General features: G+C 47.9%; 1 protein-coding gene across 2 annotated transcripts in view; it reads right to left on the bottom strand.

The window, feature by feature from the left end:
• Positions 1 to 592: 592 nt before the first annotated feature.
• The window catches only part of caskb (calcium/calmodulin-dependent serine protein kinase b), a 35,603-nt gene continuing 16,879 nt past the window's right edge, over positions 593 to 19,316 (bottom strand). The window contains exons 6-26 of one of the 2 annotated variants that reach the window (XM_038998374.1): positions 15,219 to 15,321; positions 14,935 to 15,113; positions 14,641 to 14,763; positions 13,930 to 14,013; positions 13,750 to 13,849; positions 10,713 to 10,834; positions 10,412 to 10,489; positions 10,202 to 10,282; positions 8,320 to 8,508; positions 8,163 to 8,241; positions 8,003 to 8,088; positions 7,756 to 7,860; positions 7,596 to 7,664; positions 7,452 to 7,487; positions 6,062 to 6,258; positions 5,670 to 5,785; positions 4,474 to 4,554; positions 4,286 to 4,366; positions 3,680 to 3,882; positions 2,796 to 2,879; positions 593 to 2,392 (exon numbers count right to left, since the gene is read on the bottom strand). In XM_038998374.1, coding sequence (XP_038854302.1) covers positions 2,216 to 2,392; positions 2,796 to 2,879; positions 3,680 to 3,882; positions 4,286 to 4,366; positions 4,474 to 4,554; positions 5,670 to 5,785; positions 6,062 to 6,258; positions 7,452 to 7,487; positions 7,596 to 7,664; positions 7,756 to 7,860; positions 8,003 to 8,088; positions 8,163 to 8,241; positions 8,320 to 8,508; positions 10,202 to 10,282; positions 10,412 to 10,489; positions 10,713 to 10,834; positions 13,750 to 13,849; positions 13,930 to 14,013; positions 14,641 to 14,763; positions 14,935 to 15,113; positions 15,219 to 15,321 — 2,373 coding nt within the window. In that variant the 3' untranslated portion in view covers positions 593 to 2,215. The remainder of the gene's footprint in view (positions 2,393 to 2,795; positions 2,880 to 3,679; positions 3,883 to 4,285; positions 4,367 to 4,473; positions 4,555 to 5,669; positions 5,786 to 6,061; positions 6,259 to 7,451; positions 7,488 to 7,595; positions 7,665 to 7,755; positions 7,861 to 8,002; positions 8,089 to 8,162; positions 8,242 to 8,319; positions 8,509 to 10,201; positions 10,283 to 10,411; positions 10,490 to 10,712; positions 10,835 to 13,749; positions 13,850 to 13,929; positions 14,014 to 14,640; positions 14,764 to 14,934; positions 15,114 to 15,218; positions 15,322 to 19,316) is intronic. The other variant, XM_038998375.1, reaches the window with a different exon arrangement.

Below are 19,316 nucleotides of genomic sequence, written 5' to 3'. Positions count from 1 at the left end.
ATTTAAAGTATTTGAAGGGTTCGATCACAGCTCATTATTTGATAGGATCAGAAGACAAATGGAAATTGGGTGACATATGTTTAGGTCTTGGCTCACAATTTTTTTTTTGGGGGGGAGGGTGTTCCTTGAGTGGTGCAGCGGTCTAAGGCATTGCATCGCAGTGCTAGAGGCGTCACTACAGACCCAGATTTGATCCCGGGCTGTATCACAACCCGGCTGTGATCGGGAGTCCCATAGGGCGGCGCACAATTGGCCCAGCGTCGTCCGGGTTAGGGGAGGGTTTGGCCGAGGTAGGCTGTCAATGTAAATAAGAATTTGTTCTTAACTGACCTGCCTAGTTAAATAAAGGTTAAATAAATAAATAAACAATCTGACAGTACAGAGACTACCATCTAGTGGACAATGTCTGACAGGACAGAGACTGACATCTTGTGGTCAATGGAAGCACTTGCATGACCATAATGTTCAGTATAAGCAGACTACTGCATTGCATCACACACACAACCACCCATCCACACCTATAGCCACAGTCCACACATAGGGCCAAACCCGTCCACACACACATAGTAGAGGTGTACACTAGAGACTTATATGAGACAGAACCCAAAGGCAGTTTACTTTGTCAACACTTAAAATGAAATATATTTTTTACAAAACAGAAAAGAAAAAGAACAACATTTCATACCGTAGAGCTGCTTGTCATTTGCAGAGGGAACTTTACACAGGACTTTAAATGGTAACACTTTACTCCAGGCAGAGACATAACCCCTACATAACACACTGTCAGAAGCATGACAAAGCATTTTTCTTTTTTTATGCTACGACAGTTCAAGACAGGCTCTACGCCCTTTTTACGACAGTGCTCATAAGGCGCTATGTCATGTCACCGCAAGTAAAGTGTTAGGAAGAGTTTGTCACAATGAGCTCTTTTAGTATTATTATTATTATACACACACTGGCTCTTGGCATCACTCATATGACTTACGAACCATTGAAACATTTACACACCATAAAAATGCATCTCCTTCCATTGAACTTAAAACAGTAATACTCTTTTAAGACGACACAGTTCTGAAATGGTGGACCTATAGGATTGGACGTCCCACTCCGTATCCTCTTCCCCTCCCATTCCCACAACATATCAAATAGGGACAATTTACATACACGGCTCACTATTATGGGCCTGCAGGACTGGGGGGTGTGCATAGGAGTCAGAGTCTTCTGCCCCAGCCGCATGCAGGGTGACCGTGTTGGATCTTGTTGTTTCTTCCCTCCTCCTGTCCGTCCATTCAGAGGGATGCCCTCTGGCTTGGACACCCGTGCTTTGGCGATGACCAAACACACGCTCTGACCGAGGAGAGTCATCGCTTTACAGAGAGAAAGAGAGAGAGAAAGAAACAGAGGGGGGAGAGCACCTGTTCTCTCCATTGTGCAAACTGAGATGTAAACAAACAGGGTATGTAGGGAATGAAGAGAGTTCGGGGGGGTGCTCCTTCAACAATTTGATTGACAGATACAGGGACCTATGAAATAAATAAAAGGAAAGGGATAGGGGGAGGGGTGTTCACTGTGCTTTTCTATTCGCCCAATAGGACGTGGTGTCACTGCGGCAGCGGCGACTGTGCGAGAGGGACCTCCGCTGTCTCTGAGGGGCGGAGCACGAAGAGTATGAGGCGGCCAATAGGAGTAAGGGGTCAGGGGGTCACACGGCAAGCTTCCGACTGATGACCATAGGAATTGCCTTATACAAGGTAAACAGCAACAGACACCCATCACCGTGTGTCACGTCTGTCCTCCTCACTATCTCGCCTCAGACAGCTGGCGCTGTAACGATACAAAAAGAAAAAAGGTAGAAAATGTACCCCCCCCCTCCCTCCCCACCTTCCTTTCATTCAACTCTAAGAACAGGACCATATTCATTATTTTTCTATTATATATATGTATGTATATGTATATATATACACACACAACGATGTGCCTTTAAGGCAGTCAGTAAGGAGTGGAGAGGAAGACGACAGAAGTCACTGTTTTTCTTCAGGAGGACTGACTGAGGTTTCAGAGGCGGTATCAGACCTTTTTCCTTCATCCACACGGTTTCCACAGAGATTTTCCACAGAGATGTTCCACAGAGATGCATTGTAAAAGAAAACCGGAGTTTGTTGGGGAATGGGGGACGACAGTCAGAGTTTGGTGTTGGTTGGTCTGGGTTCAGGGGTTAATAAACCCAGGACACAGGAACCCACTGGGCGGTGGTGCACACCAGGTTCACAGCCTCCTCCAGCAGACGGATGGTGTCGTCGATCTCGTTGTTGATGACGGTCTGGTCGAAGTAATGGGCGTAGGTCTTCTGGAGGCCCTCGGACTCCTTCTGCAGCCGCTGGAGGGAGTCATCCTAAAGGGAGGAGGAGAGGGAAGAAAGAGTCAGAATAACAGGGGAAGAAAATACCCTCGTTCCAGGCATTGTGGGAAGGGTCGAGTCACACAATGGAAAGAAAGATGAAATGGGACTCTGGGAATGTCTTAGTATACTCAAAAACAAACCATTTACACACAAACACAATACACACCTATGAAAGGAGTGTATATGAGCTAAACTACTTGTACATCTCCAGTACTTACAGGCAGTTTCCTGCACCACTTGGGAAGCTTGGGTGCAAGGAGAAAGGCATGCCAAAGAAAAATCAACAGGAATGCAGACAGGACACAGGCAGTGGGATGGACTTTCACCACAGCAAAATGACAGAGACACAACCCAAAACATGACGGACACAGTAGCAGTGTGTGTTGGCCCTAACCTCGTTCATTCCAGGGGTGATGGTGGGAGCTGCGATGAACACAACGTAAGGGGCAAACTCCGCCGTCCTCAACACCTTGAGTGCCTGAAGAGAAACAAGAGATGACTGACAGAAAACTGACTAGTGAGCTACATTTAAAAACTCTCCACAGTATTAATAAACAGGAAGTGTATATTCAACTGGCAGAAGAAAAACTGAAGAGATGAATGAAGGTTAGGTTTAAGAGAGAGGGTTAGGTTAGAGTTAATGTTTGGGTTAAGGTCAGGTATATTAAGGTTAAGGGAAAGGCATAAAAGTCACATTAGATCAGCGTTCTGCCATCACAGATTTTCTGCCGGTGGAATATATATTGCTTAATAAATACTGGACACACACACACAGACCACCCCCACCCCACACAACCCCACCCACCCCCACCTCACACACACACACAGACAACCCCACCCACAGAGACAACCCCAACCACCTCCACCCCCACCCCACACACAGACAACCCCACCCACCCACCCCACCTCACACACAGACAACCCCAGCCACCCCCACTCACCCCCACAGACAACCCCTCCCACCCCCACACAGACAACTGCACCCACCCTCACCTCACACAGACAACCGCACCTCACACACAGACAACCCCACCCCACACACAGACAACCCCACCCACCCTCACACACAGACAACCCCACCCATCCCCACCTCACACACAGACAACCCCAACCACCCCCACTCCACACACAGACAACCCCACCCATCCCCACCTCACACACAGACAACCCCAACCACCCCCACTCCACACACAGACAACCCCACACACAGACAACCCCACCCATCCCCACCTCACACACAGACAACCCCACCCATCCCCACCTCACACAGACACCTACCTGTGGTTCCACGTCCAGTATGGAGATCATACCCTGCTGGTGGATCTGGCGGATGGTCTCTAGCCGCGTGCCGTACATGGCGTCCTCGTGACTACCGTACTCCAGGTAGTCATTGTTGCTGATGTCCTGCATCATCTGGTCATGTGTCACAAAGTAGTAGTTCTTCCCATTCTCCTCGTCCTTCTTTGGAGGTCTGGTTGTGTCTGTGGGGGGGGGGGGGGGGGGGGGGGAGTGAGAGAAAGAGAGAGTGTGCGAGAGAGAAAGGGAGGGAGGGAGAGAGAGAGAGGGAAAGGGAGGGAGGGAAAGGGAGGGAGGGGGAGAGAGGGACAGAGCAGAGGAGAGGGAAAGGGTGAGTGGTAATGGTGGTAGTAGTGGTGGTAGTAGTGGTGTTGGTAGTGGTGGTAGTAGTGGTGTTGGTAGTGGTAGTGGTGTTGGTAATGGTGGTAGTAGTGGTGGTAGTAGTGGTGTTGGTAGTGGTGGTAGTGGTGTTGGTAGTGGTGGTAGTAGTGGTAGTGGTGGTAGTAGTGGTGGTAGTAGTGGTGGTGGTAGTAGTGGTGGTGTTGGTAGTGGTGGTAGTAGTGGTAGTAGTGGTAGTGGGTCTCTTACGAGGAATGGGGTAGGCAAATCGGTCTGGGTGCTTAGTGATGAGCGTGTTCTTGATGTGCCTCCTGCCAACTCCATGGGCCCCTGGGGAGAGAGACACACATAAGACAATGAGACAGAGACATTAAATAATGTGTTGTCAACTGTTCCCCTTTAGTTAACACTACCTAAGAACCATCTGTCTAACGTACCCAACAAAACAAGCGTTTTCCTCTTGAATGCAGGCAGTTTGACCACCTCTTCATACGTGACCAGGTCTAGTTGGTCAAACACTGAAACAGAGAAGGTGAAAGGCATTAGAGATGTTCACTGAGAGCCATAGGAATAATGGAACACAGACACAATGGAAGGGGGTCGTCTGTAGTGCACAGCACAGGAAGGTGAATCAAATGAATGGCTTAAATAAAGAATGGATAAACCGCTGAAATAAGTTTACTGATAACTGTGTGAAAAATATTGTGGTTTGTTTTTGCCATCTAAAGGGCTTACGTGTGATTAGAATTATTTTACATCACAAGTTCAATACTTCAGGTCTGTGAGAGACGGACAAACAAGGACACATAAAACCCAAAACGAGGAAGAACAAATGAAACGGCGAGATAGAAGTTCAAACTGTGTTCTGACGTCAAACAAGGAAAAGAGCGTGAATAAAGTAGAGAGGATAGAGGGAGAGAAACGGAGCAGGGCATCGTTGGGCATCGTTCAGAGTTACTTACATGCAGCCAAGCCATTGGGTAAGAGACGCGTGGAAGACGGACAGAACAGAGGAAGGAGGGACGGGAGGGTTAATAGAAGAAAACGTAGAATACAAACATTACAGTACATAGCTTGGACTCGGAGGCCAGGTTGTTAATGGCAGGAGCGTTAGACATGTAACATTCAGTCAACATTGAGACAACGTTTAGAGAGGAGCTCTTTGAGGGAGGAAAGGGGCCCTTTCTGAGGAAAGAACATGCAGCATTAGTCGGATTCATTTGGAATCCATTCCACAGACAGTACAGCAGTAAGCTAGGCATTTAGCTCTACAGCCTGGGAATGTCTTTATTATGCAATAAAGAAAATACTACATTCAGAATTGAGACTATATTTTGGCCAGTGAATAAAGCTGCAAGAGAATATCTGGGATATAACATCTGAATGCATCATACAATATAAAATACAACGGAAACATCTGGAACACTTGGAATATCTTACAGCCAACGTGTCAAGCCAAACACTTGTGTACACACACACACACACACACACACACACACACACACACACACACACACACTTCTACAGAATAAAGAATTGGTTTCTGATTGTATTATTAAAACATGCTGTGTGTGTGTGTGTGTGTGTGTGTGTGTGTGTGTGTGTGTGTGTGTGTGTGTGTGTGTGTGCGTACCTGCGTTGTGCTTGGCCAGGTACTTGTCTTTGTACTGTTTCTTCTTCTTGCCAAACCAGGTACAGCTGGCCTGCTGCTCCTGCTTGGTCTTCTCCATGGCGATACACGCCACACGCCTGGGGGGGGGGGTAAAATGTAAGGAAATAAAGATACTTCACTGATTACTCCTAGTTATTTTAATTATGTGGTAACGGCCCTCAAAACCACAGACCAGAGATTAAGTCAAATTTCTGCTTAACATTTGGGAAAAGTACTGCATATTTTTCTATGAGGATTTTTTGCAATTCTTGCATTGTAATTTCAATCCACTTTCTGAATTAGAAATGGAATTGGAACAGAAGCACCAACCCTGCTGGGTTTTACAGTATGGGTTCCATGGGTTCTGTCCTCACCACTCCTGTAGTTCTGGTGACGGTATGAGCCCTGCGGTTCCGTTCTTAGTGTTCTCCAGCTTGCCCTGCCACCAGTTGTGGTCGTCCTTACTGATGATCTGGATGATGTCACCCACCCGGAAGCGGATCCCGGCCTCCTTACAGGGAATGAGGTCATCCTTGGCGGGGTCGTACTCAAACTGGGCACGCACGTAGATCTGAGGGAGGAAACCGAGGAATGTGATTGGTCAGGCCCGCTGATCTGGGAGGGAATAGGGGGACTGATTGATCAAGCTGGAGGTATGGAGGAAAGAGGTGATTTTGATTGGTCAAGCTCCTGACGAGAGCTGTACGGGACACTGATTGGTCGAAATGGCCACAATCGACAAAGTAAACAAGAAGCAAAGAGGCGGAGGAGGGAAGAAGAAGAGTCGGGCGAAAAAGAGAAAGCAAATAAGGCAACATCAAAGAAAGCTTTACCATTTTAATCGTTCTGGTTGCCCCCGATTGGCTACATCTTACGCGCAAACGACCAACCATTTTAATGGAGGGGGAGGGGTATTATGGACGCCAGCTAATGTTGGATCTACAATAACTACAATGAGGGACATACTGCATGGGATCTACTGCTACTTGGATCCACTGAGAGATCTTACCTTGATGGACATTTTGTCCTTGATGACAGGTCTGGAGATCTAGGGGGTTGAGAGCATCACACACACATCATGCAGTAGAAAACATATGGGACATTGACAAAGGAGGTGAGAGAGTGAGGACGGGTTACGACAGGGAGACAGGTTACGACAGGGAGACAGGTTACGACAGGGAGACAGGTTACGACAGGGAGACAGGTTACGACAGGGAGACAGGTTACGACAGGGAGACTTTGCAATGAGGCCCTTTATCTACTTCTACACAGTCATGGATATCATAAGAAGGAAGATGGAGGTATTTTTGTGAGCCAATGCTAACTAGCGTTAACGCAATGACTGGAAGTCTACAGTCAATGCGCTAACACTTGTTAGCAACTTCCTTCAAACTGCATGCAGAGACATACAAATGGTATCCACAAGTTCCACTGATTCTGGGGAAGTAGATAAAGGGCTTCATTGCCAAAATCACGAAGTATCCCTTTAATACATGCAGGGGTTATTTAAGATGACATGGATCCAAATGATGTTTGACACACACAGATTTATACACACACAGATTTATACACACACACACAGACGTATGTACACACACACAGACGTATGTACACACACACACACACACAGACGTACACACACCCACACACAAACACAAAAACAAGCAAATGGTGTCCCTGGTCTAGACAAAGCCATGTGAGAGGAGGAGTCAGACATCAGAGAAGAGAGGGAGAGGAGGAGTCAGGGAAGTCTATAGCTCTCACCTGTCGTCCTTTAGGCTGGATGGTAGAGGGCAGATCCTACAAGCACACACAGAGTTAACACACAAAGTTAACACACAGAGTTAACACACGTGTAATACAGCACAATAGATCTGACAGAAGCGATATGGAGCCACAGATCCTCACCAGGATGGAGCTAGTGACGCTAGCATGGCCGTTCGCTGGCGACTGTCTGGATGGGTCGGGGGACTCTTTCTGAGACACACATGAACAAAAAAACGTGAAAAACATCCCAACAAAAAATGACTTATAACTGAAGAATAGAACGCTTCTTTACCTCATTTACCTGATTTTCTAGAGACACAAGAGAATCGGTCCATACCTCGCAAGACATGGACTGTGACCGGTAGCTGGGTACGATCTTAAAGGTAACACTCCCTCGCATTTCCCTCTGTGGGGACACAACATTATCATCAAATGATCACAACCAATAAGAGCCTTCCACTGATACACACGTACTGTAGTACTGTGTAGAGACAAAACTAGCTGATTGGACAATGGTGAGAACGAGAGAATCTGATTGGACAACACACCAGCATCTTCTGGAGCTGTTCTACGGTCTGATTGGCAACGCTGATCCCGTTGATCTCTCTGATCTCATCGCCGACATGCAGCGTACCTAAAAAAAGACAGAGGGTGAATGTGGGTTTGTTTGTGGTAAGGTGTACGGCATATTCCAAAAGTGTACTGTACCTTGTCTGTGGATCATTCCTCCGTGCATGATACGGGCCACGATGCAGTGGTTCAGATCGTTCATCTTCAGAGTGATGCCCTGAAGAGGTCATTGGTGAAAGGTCAAATAGGAAGAGTCAGTAAATGTGTGTGGTCGGTGTTTGTGTGTGTGTCGTACCATAGGTTCGTCAGTATTCTTCTGGAACTGAACCAGGCGTACTCGAGTCACGTTCTCCAGGTCCATGTCCCCGTTGGTGCTCTCGGGAGAGTCTCCGTTCAGGTAGGGTGAGGTGGGCGGGGGGGTCACCCTCAGAGCCTCGTCACTGTACACCTCATGGGCCACCACATCATGGGTCTGGAGCAAGGCCTACTCACACACACACACACACACACACACACACACACACACACACACACACACACACACACACACACACACACACTAAGTCACATCCTCACACAGACATCTACAGCAGACAATGAGTGTGTAATATGGCCTTTTAAACAACAGGGGGCACACAAGGCACTAACTAAATTCACACTATTATTGGTCACACTTGGCTTATTGTAAGTGTGTAACAGTGTTAGCTGGTTTCTACTTAAGACTTATTTGCTTGGTCTTCCTAAATGAAACATGAGTGACTAAAGGACTGGGTAAACTACTATGGCTCTACACAAAAAGACTTGTATCCAGATGGAATATATGTTTTTTATTTTTATTATCTTGATCACCAGGGAAGGGGGACCCCCCCTTCTTTATATCCAGGCCACTGTGTCAGTCTGTAGGCTGAGCGAAAAGCAGAGGGCTCAGTATTTGTGTCAGTACAGAAATACCCTGTGGGTCAGAGACTAAGCTGAGGTAAGAGGATGGCGAACCAAACACAACTCAGCTTTAAAAAGGTGCACTATGCAGAAATCATTTCCTGGTTGCTAAAGTTCGAATAGTTCGCCTAATTTCAGTTTATGTGACAAAACAAGCAAGTATAGTGTAGAGAATCATTGTACCATCTAAACTGCTGTGAAATATATTTTCCATAACCAAAAACGTCTGTTTGAAGCTGGTGTAAAAAAAACAAACGTAAAAGATGCAAACACGAAACTTAAGAACGGGAAGCATAGAAATAGTGCACATAGAACAGATGTAACGCTTCTTAGACTTGCTTTCAATGAGAATGACAGATCTATAACTAACATTTCTATGTGATTTGGTCAGGTCACCCAAAAGTTACATATTTCAGCTTAAACTGAAACAGACAAGCACAGATCTTTCTGCCATTGAAATCCTTGCGCGGGCCACCAAAGCATTTTTTCGGGTCGCCTAAGTCCAAATACATTTTCGTTATGGAAAAAGCTTTCAGACTAAAAACAGATAAACTATTTAGAAAAGATAATGGACCAATATATTTTTACATTATAATCTTTGAGAACTAACAATCACCAAAATAAAAGCTAGATAGTCAGGAAGAATGGAAAATTCCCAAAACAATTAATTTAGCAGTATAGATGTTATGTTTGAGCAAAAGAACACAGCATCAGCCATGGCAAAATGCATAGAATTGCAGGAAATTTGCTTTAAAATTCCTAAATGTTCTCTCAGCTCCATGGAAAAATTGGTAGTATTGCAGGAAATTGTCTTAAAAATGCAAAACTCTCAGAGAAGAGATGAAGAGAGAAAGGAGAGAGAAAAATTAGGAAAAGCAGAGAGGGAGCTTTTTTTTATTCTGTTCTTTTCTTGGCAGTAACAGCTAGGGCTGGGTGGGCGGAGCAGGATGTCTGCAGCCTCACTAGCCCCACCCATAACCCTGGCTGCTATACCTGACAGCCCCTCCCCTCAGTCTTGCTAATCTAACCGATTACTCCCTCTCTCTCTCTACCTGGGGTCTATAGTGGACAAACTAAAGCTTGACCCAGTCATGATCATTTGTTTACACACACACACACACACACACACACACACACACACACACACACACACACACACACACACACACACACACACACACACACACACACACACACACACACAGAGAGAGAGAAAGAGAGAGATGGAGATGGCCCACCATGAAGTGTGGCTGTGTGAGGATCCTCCGGAGTTCCTTGGCCTCCATGTTGTCAGGGTAACAGGAGATTGTCTCCAGTACCTACAGGATAAGAGGAAGTACAACTACAGCATCATATAAGAGCATCAACACTTAATAGAAAACGTTGACAAGCTCTAGTCCCAGAAGAAAAGGTGTGTCCCACCTTGATGTCGTGACCAGGCCACTCACCTCTTTGGCTCTCTGTACTCCATCACTGGGAGGGTTCCTGATCTGAGGAGACGACCTGGTGTTGATCTGGTCATAGAGCTGCAACACCAGGGGGAGACATTATTATTCATCTTTTACATATCCCTCCTCACATATCACTTTTTGTACTAAATGTTGCTCTAGAAATAAAATGCATTTTTATTCACAAAGGATTTTCCCAGTGAATAATGTGGTGTGTCTGAGCATGCATAGCGCTTTACTTGTGTCAAAGTGCCACCTAGTGGACTTGACGTGAACCTGCGTGTGTGTGTAGCCCACTCACGTCCAGCAGTGTGTGTAGGTGTTGGTCCTGGAAGACGCTGTGTAAGAAGTCCAGATCTTTCTCACTGCAGTCGGTCAGAGCATGGATCTCCTCCAGGCTGTCCAGCACCTGGGATACTGCCCCTACACACACACACACACACACACACACACACACACACACACACACAGGTTATAACATATACACACGCAAACACACACCAATTATAAGTAGCTAGTACCATAAAAACACAAACATTTAGATTTAACACACACAAAAAACACACAAGGACAAACACATTTACACACACACACACACACACAGACAGAGACACCGCACACACACACACACACAGAGACACCGCACACACACAAACAAACACACAGACAGAGACACTCACACACCGCACACACAGACAGAAACACAGACAGAGACACCGCACACACACACACACACAGACAGAGACAGAGACACAGCACACACACACACACAGAAACACCGCACACACAAGCACAGAAACACCGCACACACACACACACACAGAAACACCGCACACACACACACAAACACCGCACACACAAACACCGCACACACACACACACACACAGAGACACCGCACACACACACACACAGAGACACCGCACACACACACACAGAGACACTGCGCACACACACACACAGAGACACTGCGCACACACAGAGACACTGCGCACACACACACACAGAGACACTGCGCACACACACACAGAGAGACACTGCACACACACACACAGAGAGACACTGCACACACACACACACACACACACACACACACACACACACACACACACACACACACACACACACACACACACACAGAGAGAGAGAGAGAGAGACACGGCACACACACAGAGAGACACCGCGCACACACACAGAGACACCGCACACACACACACCGCACACACACACACAGAGACACCGCACACACACACAGAGACACCGCACACACAGAGACACCGCACACACACACAGAGACACCGCACACACAGAGACACCGCACACACACACACAGAGACACCGCACACGCATGCACACACAGAGACACCGCACACGCACACAGAAACACCGCACACGCACACACAGCACAAACACACACAGACATCACACACAGCCACACAGAGACACTGCACACAGCCACACAGAGACACTGCACACAGCCACACAGAGACACCGCACACAGACACACCGCACACACAGCACAAACACACACAGATACATCACACACAGACATCACACACAGCCACACAGCACACAGACACAGAGACACCGCACACAGACACAGAGACACCGCACACAGACACACCGCACACAGACACAGCACACAGACAGAGACACCGCACACACAGCTAGAAACAGAAGGTGTCAGGCTAGAGTACCTGCTACATGCAGCGAAAGCAACAGAGACGGCAGGACAGAACAGGTATGTCCCATCATCAATATGACAGATTAGACAGGAAGGATTAAAGCATATCACATGGGATGGAGGTCAGGTCATGTGATTGGTTAGTTCAGGTTAGTGAAGGCTGGATCTAGAGATTGTATGGAAGACTAAAGTTAGTTGCCATGCTGTTTGTATAAAATAGAAAAACACTGCACACATAGAAAGAGGTTTGAAGACTGAACACTCAGTTTGTCCTCCAAGGCCATGACAGGTCCAGATTACACGCGCCACTGACAACGGTTGTGATTGGATCAAATGGAAGCCGTGCAGTCCACCTCATTAGCTGTCGGTGGTGAGTGACATCACAATGCACACAGAGTCTACTTCCCAATACTTCTGATTGGCTTTCTGTCCATCTCAGCTTGGAGTTCAATTCACCCCCATCAACTGACCCCAAGTCACATACTGTTTCATCCCCCAAATAGGTAAGGAAGCTGTTTTAGAGTATTGGGACGCGAGTCATTAGGGTGCTACGGGGAGGGGGGGGGGGGGTTTAATAGATGGTGATGATGTTATGATGTCACACCAGGAAGCTACCTGGGGATACCTACTTTCAGCGGCTAGCAGTCCTACAGAGAGCGCCGCATTGAAACACCACCACAGAGAAGACAATAGAGAGGAGAAAGATTCAGCAGACAAGAAAGAGAGGGATTTTGTAGAGAGAGAAAAGAGGAGGCCAGGAAGGATGAAAGACAAGACAGACAGAGAGCAAAACAGGAGAGAGAGAGATAGAGTAAGCAAAAAGCAGAGGCTGTGTTGAATCTAGAAGAGCTGTGGGCATCTGGCTAAAGTCTCAAAGATACCATTTGGAGGAAAATAGGTCATTTACTCATACACTGCTCTCCCCCTCCTCTCCCAACACACACAGCCACACCCCACAGGAAAGTGAATTCCATCCCTAAGCATTTTCTTTTTTTAAACAAGGGCAGAAATAGTCACAAAACACAGAGTGATGCAATGAGGCTGTCTGGTCTCATAAGAGGAAGAGCAGACTATCATCTACATTGTCTCCAATGCTTTTTCTATGACCCACCCTTTGTTCCCCCATTGATAAGATCCCTAGGAAGTGCCAGTGCGTCCCCGAGACAGACAGGGAAGTGAGGGCATTGGGCAACGCTAGCCTGGGCACTTCTGTTTCCTTTTTCCAGCAATCAGGGGGATTTATAAGAAGGCTGAGGCTAGCACAGAGACCAGGGCCTGAATGTTCCACTGCTGATCTGAACACTGGATTGGCTGTGTGGTTAGCTACTGACTATCTGTCATCTGATTACCAGGAAATGAGATCATGCTGAGGCTGAGACGCTTACAACAGTGATAGAAAGGTCAAATCATCATTATCGGTCTTACATGACGAGAATCCTTTTCTGTTATCGCGGAAGTTGGCTATAGTTGTAGAAAACTAGAACTAGTCAAAAATGTGCAACATCGCCAGGGGTGTGCTTCAGGACTGCCCGTGGGACAATGAGCTAGCAACACAAACCACGTAAGCGATTGTTGCCATGACATCCGTTCCCCTGACACAGCTCGGCTTGGGTGTTGACGTGGGAACGGCAACAGGAGGAGAGGGGCGGGTCTTACCTGAGGAGGTGGGGTCTTCAGAGAAGTCAGGCATCTCCTCTGGTGGGTCTCCGTAGAAGGAGTTAAACTTGTGGCTGGAGACAGCAGCCAACACGGCCCCCTAGGACACAACACAAAGAACAAGAATGTATTGACTGATTGATTGATTGAAGAGCATCAATGGTGTGTGTGTGTGTGTACCTTGAGCTTCCTCCTTGCATTAAACTTCCTCAGCTGCTCCACCGTCTCTGGCAGGTGGATCTTGTAGGCATACCTGTCCCTCTCCTGGAGGGAGAACACACAGAGAGGTGAATACCTGTCCCTCACAGACAGGTGAATACCTGTCCCCAGACAGGTGAATACTTGTCCCTCACAGACAGGTGAATACTTGTCCCTCACAGACAGGTGAATACGTGTCCCTCACAGACAAGTGAATACGTGTCCCTCACAGACAGGTAAATACGTGTCCCTCACAGACAGGTAAATACGTGTCCCTCACAGACAGGTAAATACTAGTCCCTCACAGACAGGTGAATACTAGTCCCTCACAGACAGGTGAATACTTGTCCCTCACAGACAGGTGAATACTTGTCCCTCACAGACAGGTGAATACTTGTCCCTCACAGACAGGTGAATACTTGTCCCTCACAGACAGGTGAATAGCACACTAATAAAGACAAAACACTACAACACAGTTTCCACTCAATAAAGTGGACTGTATTCTCTGGGTTGTGAAAGTAGCTGATGCAGGACTCCGTCTCCTGACAGGGAGGAAGTTATGAGGAAACAACAAACCCAATGTTAGTTTCACATCTGGTTCTAATCATGTGTTACAGTTGGGGTTAAGTGTGTGTCTGCATATTCAGCATCTTGCAGACAGGGCTTTTAGTGTGTGTGCATGTTTGTTCCCACCTTAAGCCAGGGGTGGTTGAGGGCTTCGTAGACAGTGATCCTCTCTGCGGGGTCCAGCATCAGCATGCGACGCACCAGGTCCTTGGCGCTCTCTGAGATGTGGCTCCACTGGCGTGGGTTCATCTAGAGGGGAGTGTCACACACACACGCTCTCAGATGGATGTAGGGCTGCAGCAACCGAGGGTATGCCAGATACGTTTATCACCTTGGGCACAGTACATACCTGGAGCTTTTCTTTGCTTTGTAGTGTGTGTGTGTGTGTGTGTTAGAGGGCAGTTTTGGAAAATCAACTACTACCTTATATTTCCCCTTAATGATAGCCTCAAACAGGCGTTCCTTGGTACCGTAGAAGGGCAGGCAGCCAGACAGCAGGATGAACAGGATGACTCCACAGCCCCACACGTCTACAGGCTTACCATATGGCTCTCTCTTCACCACCTCTGGGGCCATGAAGTGGGGCGTGCCTACTCGACCTGGGGAGAAATGGGGGGTTAGAGTGTGGGTTTACACACAGATACGAGAGAGAGCGAGAGAGGAGAGAATGACAAATACACAGTCCCAGAGTGAATATAGAGTACCTCCTGCCACCAGGCCTGATTCTCCTAGTTGTATGGCCACTCCAAACCCCCCCAGCTTGACAGGAGCTGAGTTCTCCTTAGAGGCCAGCAGGACACAGTGAGGCTACAAGACAGGGAGACAGAGAGAGAAAGAGAAAGAGAAAGAGAAAGAGAAAGAGAAAGAGAGAGAGAGAGAGAGAGAGAGAGAGAGAGAGAGAGAGAGAGAGAGAGAGAGAGGGATTGGGTTCAAGCTTCATAAAAAAGTGCTCCATTTTGTACCATCCTATTGTAGTACAACCTTGGTAGTGATGGACCTAAAGGGTTCCTAGACAGGACAAAGGCAGAGGGCCACCTGCTTTACTGCAGAAACACTCCAACTGATAGCGAAGAGGAGAGAAGAAAGGAGGATGACGACACTGGACAGATAGAGAGAACACCAGAGAAAGGAGGAAGAGAGGAGACAGGAGAACATAGAGAGAAGAAGAGGTGGAGGATGAGGAGCAGAGCGCAGCGCTGGAGTATGTGACAGTCAGGGTGTGTGGTCTCACAGCGCTGGTTTCCTGCCCTACTCTGCACTTCACACTGGAGGGGGAGGATGGGGTCTGTGGTCTGAGGGTTCTGACGGCTGCTAACAGCTGACAAGGGAGTGGTTGGGGGAGGCGTGAGAGAAGAACATCTCGAGGCACAGAGAGAGCAGACCAGCGTGAGGAAGAGAGAGGAGGAAAGAGAGAGAGAAGGGAGCAGAGCTCAGAGTAACACTCATACTTTTGAGCAAAAGAGACAAAGAAAGAAAAAGGTGTGTAGGAGAGTAACCAGAGAACAGTATCCCACTGAACCTGACAACCAAGGCACAGCAGGACCAGGGCTGTTAAAGGACATGTAACAACACACACATTCTGGACAGTGGACAGTCAAACTACAGCTGCAGAGTCTCTGACATGGAGGGAATCTGGATGGTGAGTGAGATCCTGTCTTAATAAAAACATCAGTGAACCTGTGTGTGTGAATCTGTCAGAACCACAAGGCATGTTCTTTACTAGGTGGTGAATCCAAAATAGGTCATAGGTACAATAAAATAATTGCATTATTTAAGTAGTGGTAGATTTTTCATGACTTCATCCCTGCTACAGGGGAGATACTTGAAATACAACATTGTAAAAAGGAAGTGGTGACATTTAAAAACAGATGAGTTCTTTAAGTGCTTGTACAGTGTTTTTTTCAATGCAAACCGCCAAAGTCCTTTCCTGGTAACAGCCCACTCTTCTTTTATGCATTGACATCTCTCTGTTTTTCATCCTTATCAATAACAAAAACCTCTCTCTCTACTACCCCCCCCCCCCCCCCCCCCCCCCCACACAGCATTGAAGATCTGCCGGTCCTAAAGACACCCCAGCTTCAACACAATGACCACTCTTCCCTCCTCCCCCCTTTCCAACACCTCTTTACCCCTGTCCTCCTCTTCCTTCCCCCTCTCCAATGCCACCTATCCCCTCTTTACCTCCTCCTCCCCAAACCAGACCCTATGTAATCTAGATGACGGTGCCCTGCGCCTCCCCCTGGTCTTCTTCTACTCCCTCTTCTTCCTCCTGGGTCTGGTGGGTAATCTCCTGGCCCTGTGGGTCTTCGTCTTCCTCCACTCCAGGAGGAACTCTGTCCGGGTGTTCCTCATCAACGTGGCCATAGCTGACCTGGTGCTCCTGGCCTGCCTCCCCTTCAGAGTCCTCTACCATGCTAATGGCAACCGCTGGGTCCTCGGCCCCCTGGTCTGTAAAGTGGTGGGCAACCTCTTCTACATGAACATGTATATCAGTATCACTCTGCTGGGGTTCATTAGTCTGGATAGGTATGTGAAGCTGAAGGGGCGGGGCGGAGCGGGGAGGGGCCTGGCCAGGAGGCTGAGAGGCGGGGGATGGAGCTGGGTGGCATGCGGGGCGCTCTGGGGGCTGTCCCTGGCGGCGGCCGTGCCCATGATCGCCATGTCGGAGGGAAACGAGGAACCTGGGAAGTGTTTCCAGTATAAGCAGCGACGTGGGGCGAAGGGGAAGGCTTACTTCAACATGGCTCTGGTGCTGCTGTTCTGGGGGGTGTTCTGCCTGCTGGTGGTCTCCTATGGGAAGATAGCCATGCGCCTCCTCAAGGTGTCCAGGGATAAACCTGACCTCCCCAACGCCCACCGCTATGGTAGCGCCGCCAGGAAGTCCTTCTTCGTGCTCTTCCTGTTCACCGTCTGCTTCGGACCCTACCACGCCTTCCGCCCATTCTACGTCCTCTCCCAGGTCAGCAAATCCCCATCCTGCGATTACTTGCGCCTGGTGGACAGGACCAATGAGGTTATGTTGTTGTTCTCTGCCTTCAACGCCGTCCTGGACCCTGTGATGTACTTCCTGTTGTCGGGCTCGGTGCGTAAGGCCGCCGTGAAAGCCCTCGGACAGAGCCTCGGCAACCGGCTCCACTTCCTTAACGACGGGACCTCCAACAGCTCGGTATCAGAGTTCAGACGGACCTCTCTGTCCGTCACCTCCCCCAACACCGTCATTAACCCCTCCCACAAGCCCAGGACCAGCCTCTGTCTGATTAGCCCCACCCTCCGCCCTGGTGCAGCCGTAGTGGCAAAGCAGTGACTTTACAGACTTCATTGTTTTACTTCATGGACTGTAGCTCTGTTTACATTATAATGTATACCATGTACTCAACAACTGATGCATGTGACAAGGGCCAACATCTTCAACTAGACTCAGTTTCCAAGAATGGAACTGACCAGATGTCCTGAATCAAAGTGATATACACTACCGTTCAAAAGTTCAGGGTCACTTAGAAATGTCCAACGCAAAACCCCAGTCTCAACGCAAAACCCCAGTCTCAACGCAAAACCCCAGTCTCAACGCAAAACCCCAGTCTCAACGCAAAACCCCAGTCTCAACGCAAAACCCCAGTCTCAACCCAAAACCCCAGTCTCAACCCAAAACCCCAGTCAACGCAAAACCCCAGTCTCAACGCAAAACCCCAGTCTCAACGCAAAACCCCAGTCTCAACGCAAAACCCCAGTCTCAACGCAAAACCCCAGTCTCAACGCAAAACCCCAGTCTCAACGCAAAACCCCAGTCTCAACGCAAAACCCCAGTCTCAACGCAAAACCCCAGTCTCAACGCAAAACCCCAGTCTCAACGCAAAACCCCAGTCTCAATGCAAAACACCAGTCTCCCCAGTCTCAACGCAAAACCCCATTCTCAACGCAAAACACCAGTCTCAACGCAAAACACCAGTCTCCCCAGTCTCATTGCAAAACCCCAGTCTCAACGCAAAACCCCAGTCTCAACGCAAAACCCCAGTCTCCCCAGTCTCAACGCAAAACCCCATTCTCAACGCAAAACACCAGTCTCAACGCAAAACACCAGTCTCCCCAGTCTCATTGCAAAACCCCAGTCTCAACGCAAAACCCCAGTCTCAACGCAAAACCCCAGTCTCAACGCAAAACACCAGTCTCAGTGCAAAACCCCAGTCTCAATGCAAAACACCAGTCTCAATGCAAAACTCCAGTCTCAACGCAAAACTCCAGTCTCAACGCAAAACACCAGTCTCAACGCAAAACTCCAGTCTCCCCAGTCTCAACGCAAAACACCAGTCTCAGCACAAAACACCAGTCTCAGCACAAAACACCAGTCTCAACGCAAAACACCAGTCTCAACTAGATAGAGGAACTCTGGACAGAGGAACTCTGCCTAGAAGGCCAGCATCCCGGAGTCGCCTCTTCACTGTGAGGTTGAGACTGGTGTTTTGCAGGTACTATTTAATGAAGCTGCCAGTTGAGGACTTGTGAGGCGTCTGTTTCTCAAACTGTTTCTCAAACTAGACACTAATGTACTTGTCCTCTTGCTCAATTGTGCAACCCTTGCAAAAGGGTTTTCTAAATGATCAATTAGACTTTTAAAATGATAAACTTGGATTAGCTAACACAACGTGCCATCAAATCAAATCAATATTTATTGGTCACATACACATGGTTAGCAGATGTTAATGTGAGTGTAGCGAAATGCTTGTACTTCTAGTTCCGACCGTGCAGTAATATCTAACATCTACATGTGAGAAGAGTAATGTAGGGTATGTAAACATTATATAAAG

Source organism: Salvelinus namaycush, chromosome 7, assembly GCF_016432855.1.
Source record: "Salvelinus namaycush isolate Seneca chromosome 7, SaNama_1.0, whole genome shotgun sequence".
NCBI lineage: Eukaryota > Metazoa > Chordata > Actinopteri > Salmoniformes > Salmonidae > Salvelinus > Salvelinus namaycush.
The sequence above is the reverse complement of the archived record's forward strand: the minus strand, read 5'-3'. Positions and strand labels throughout refer to the sequence as shown.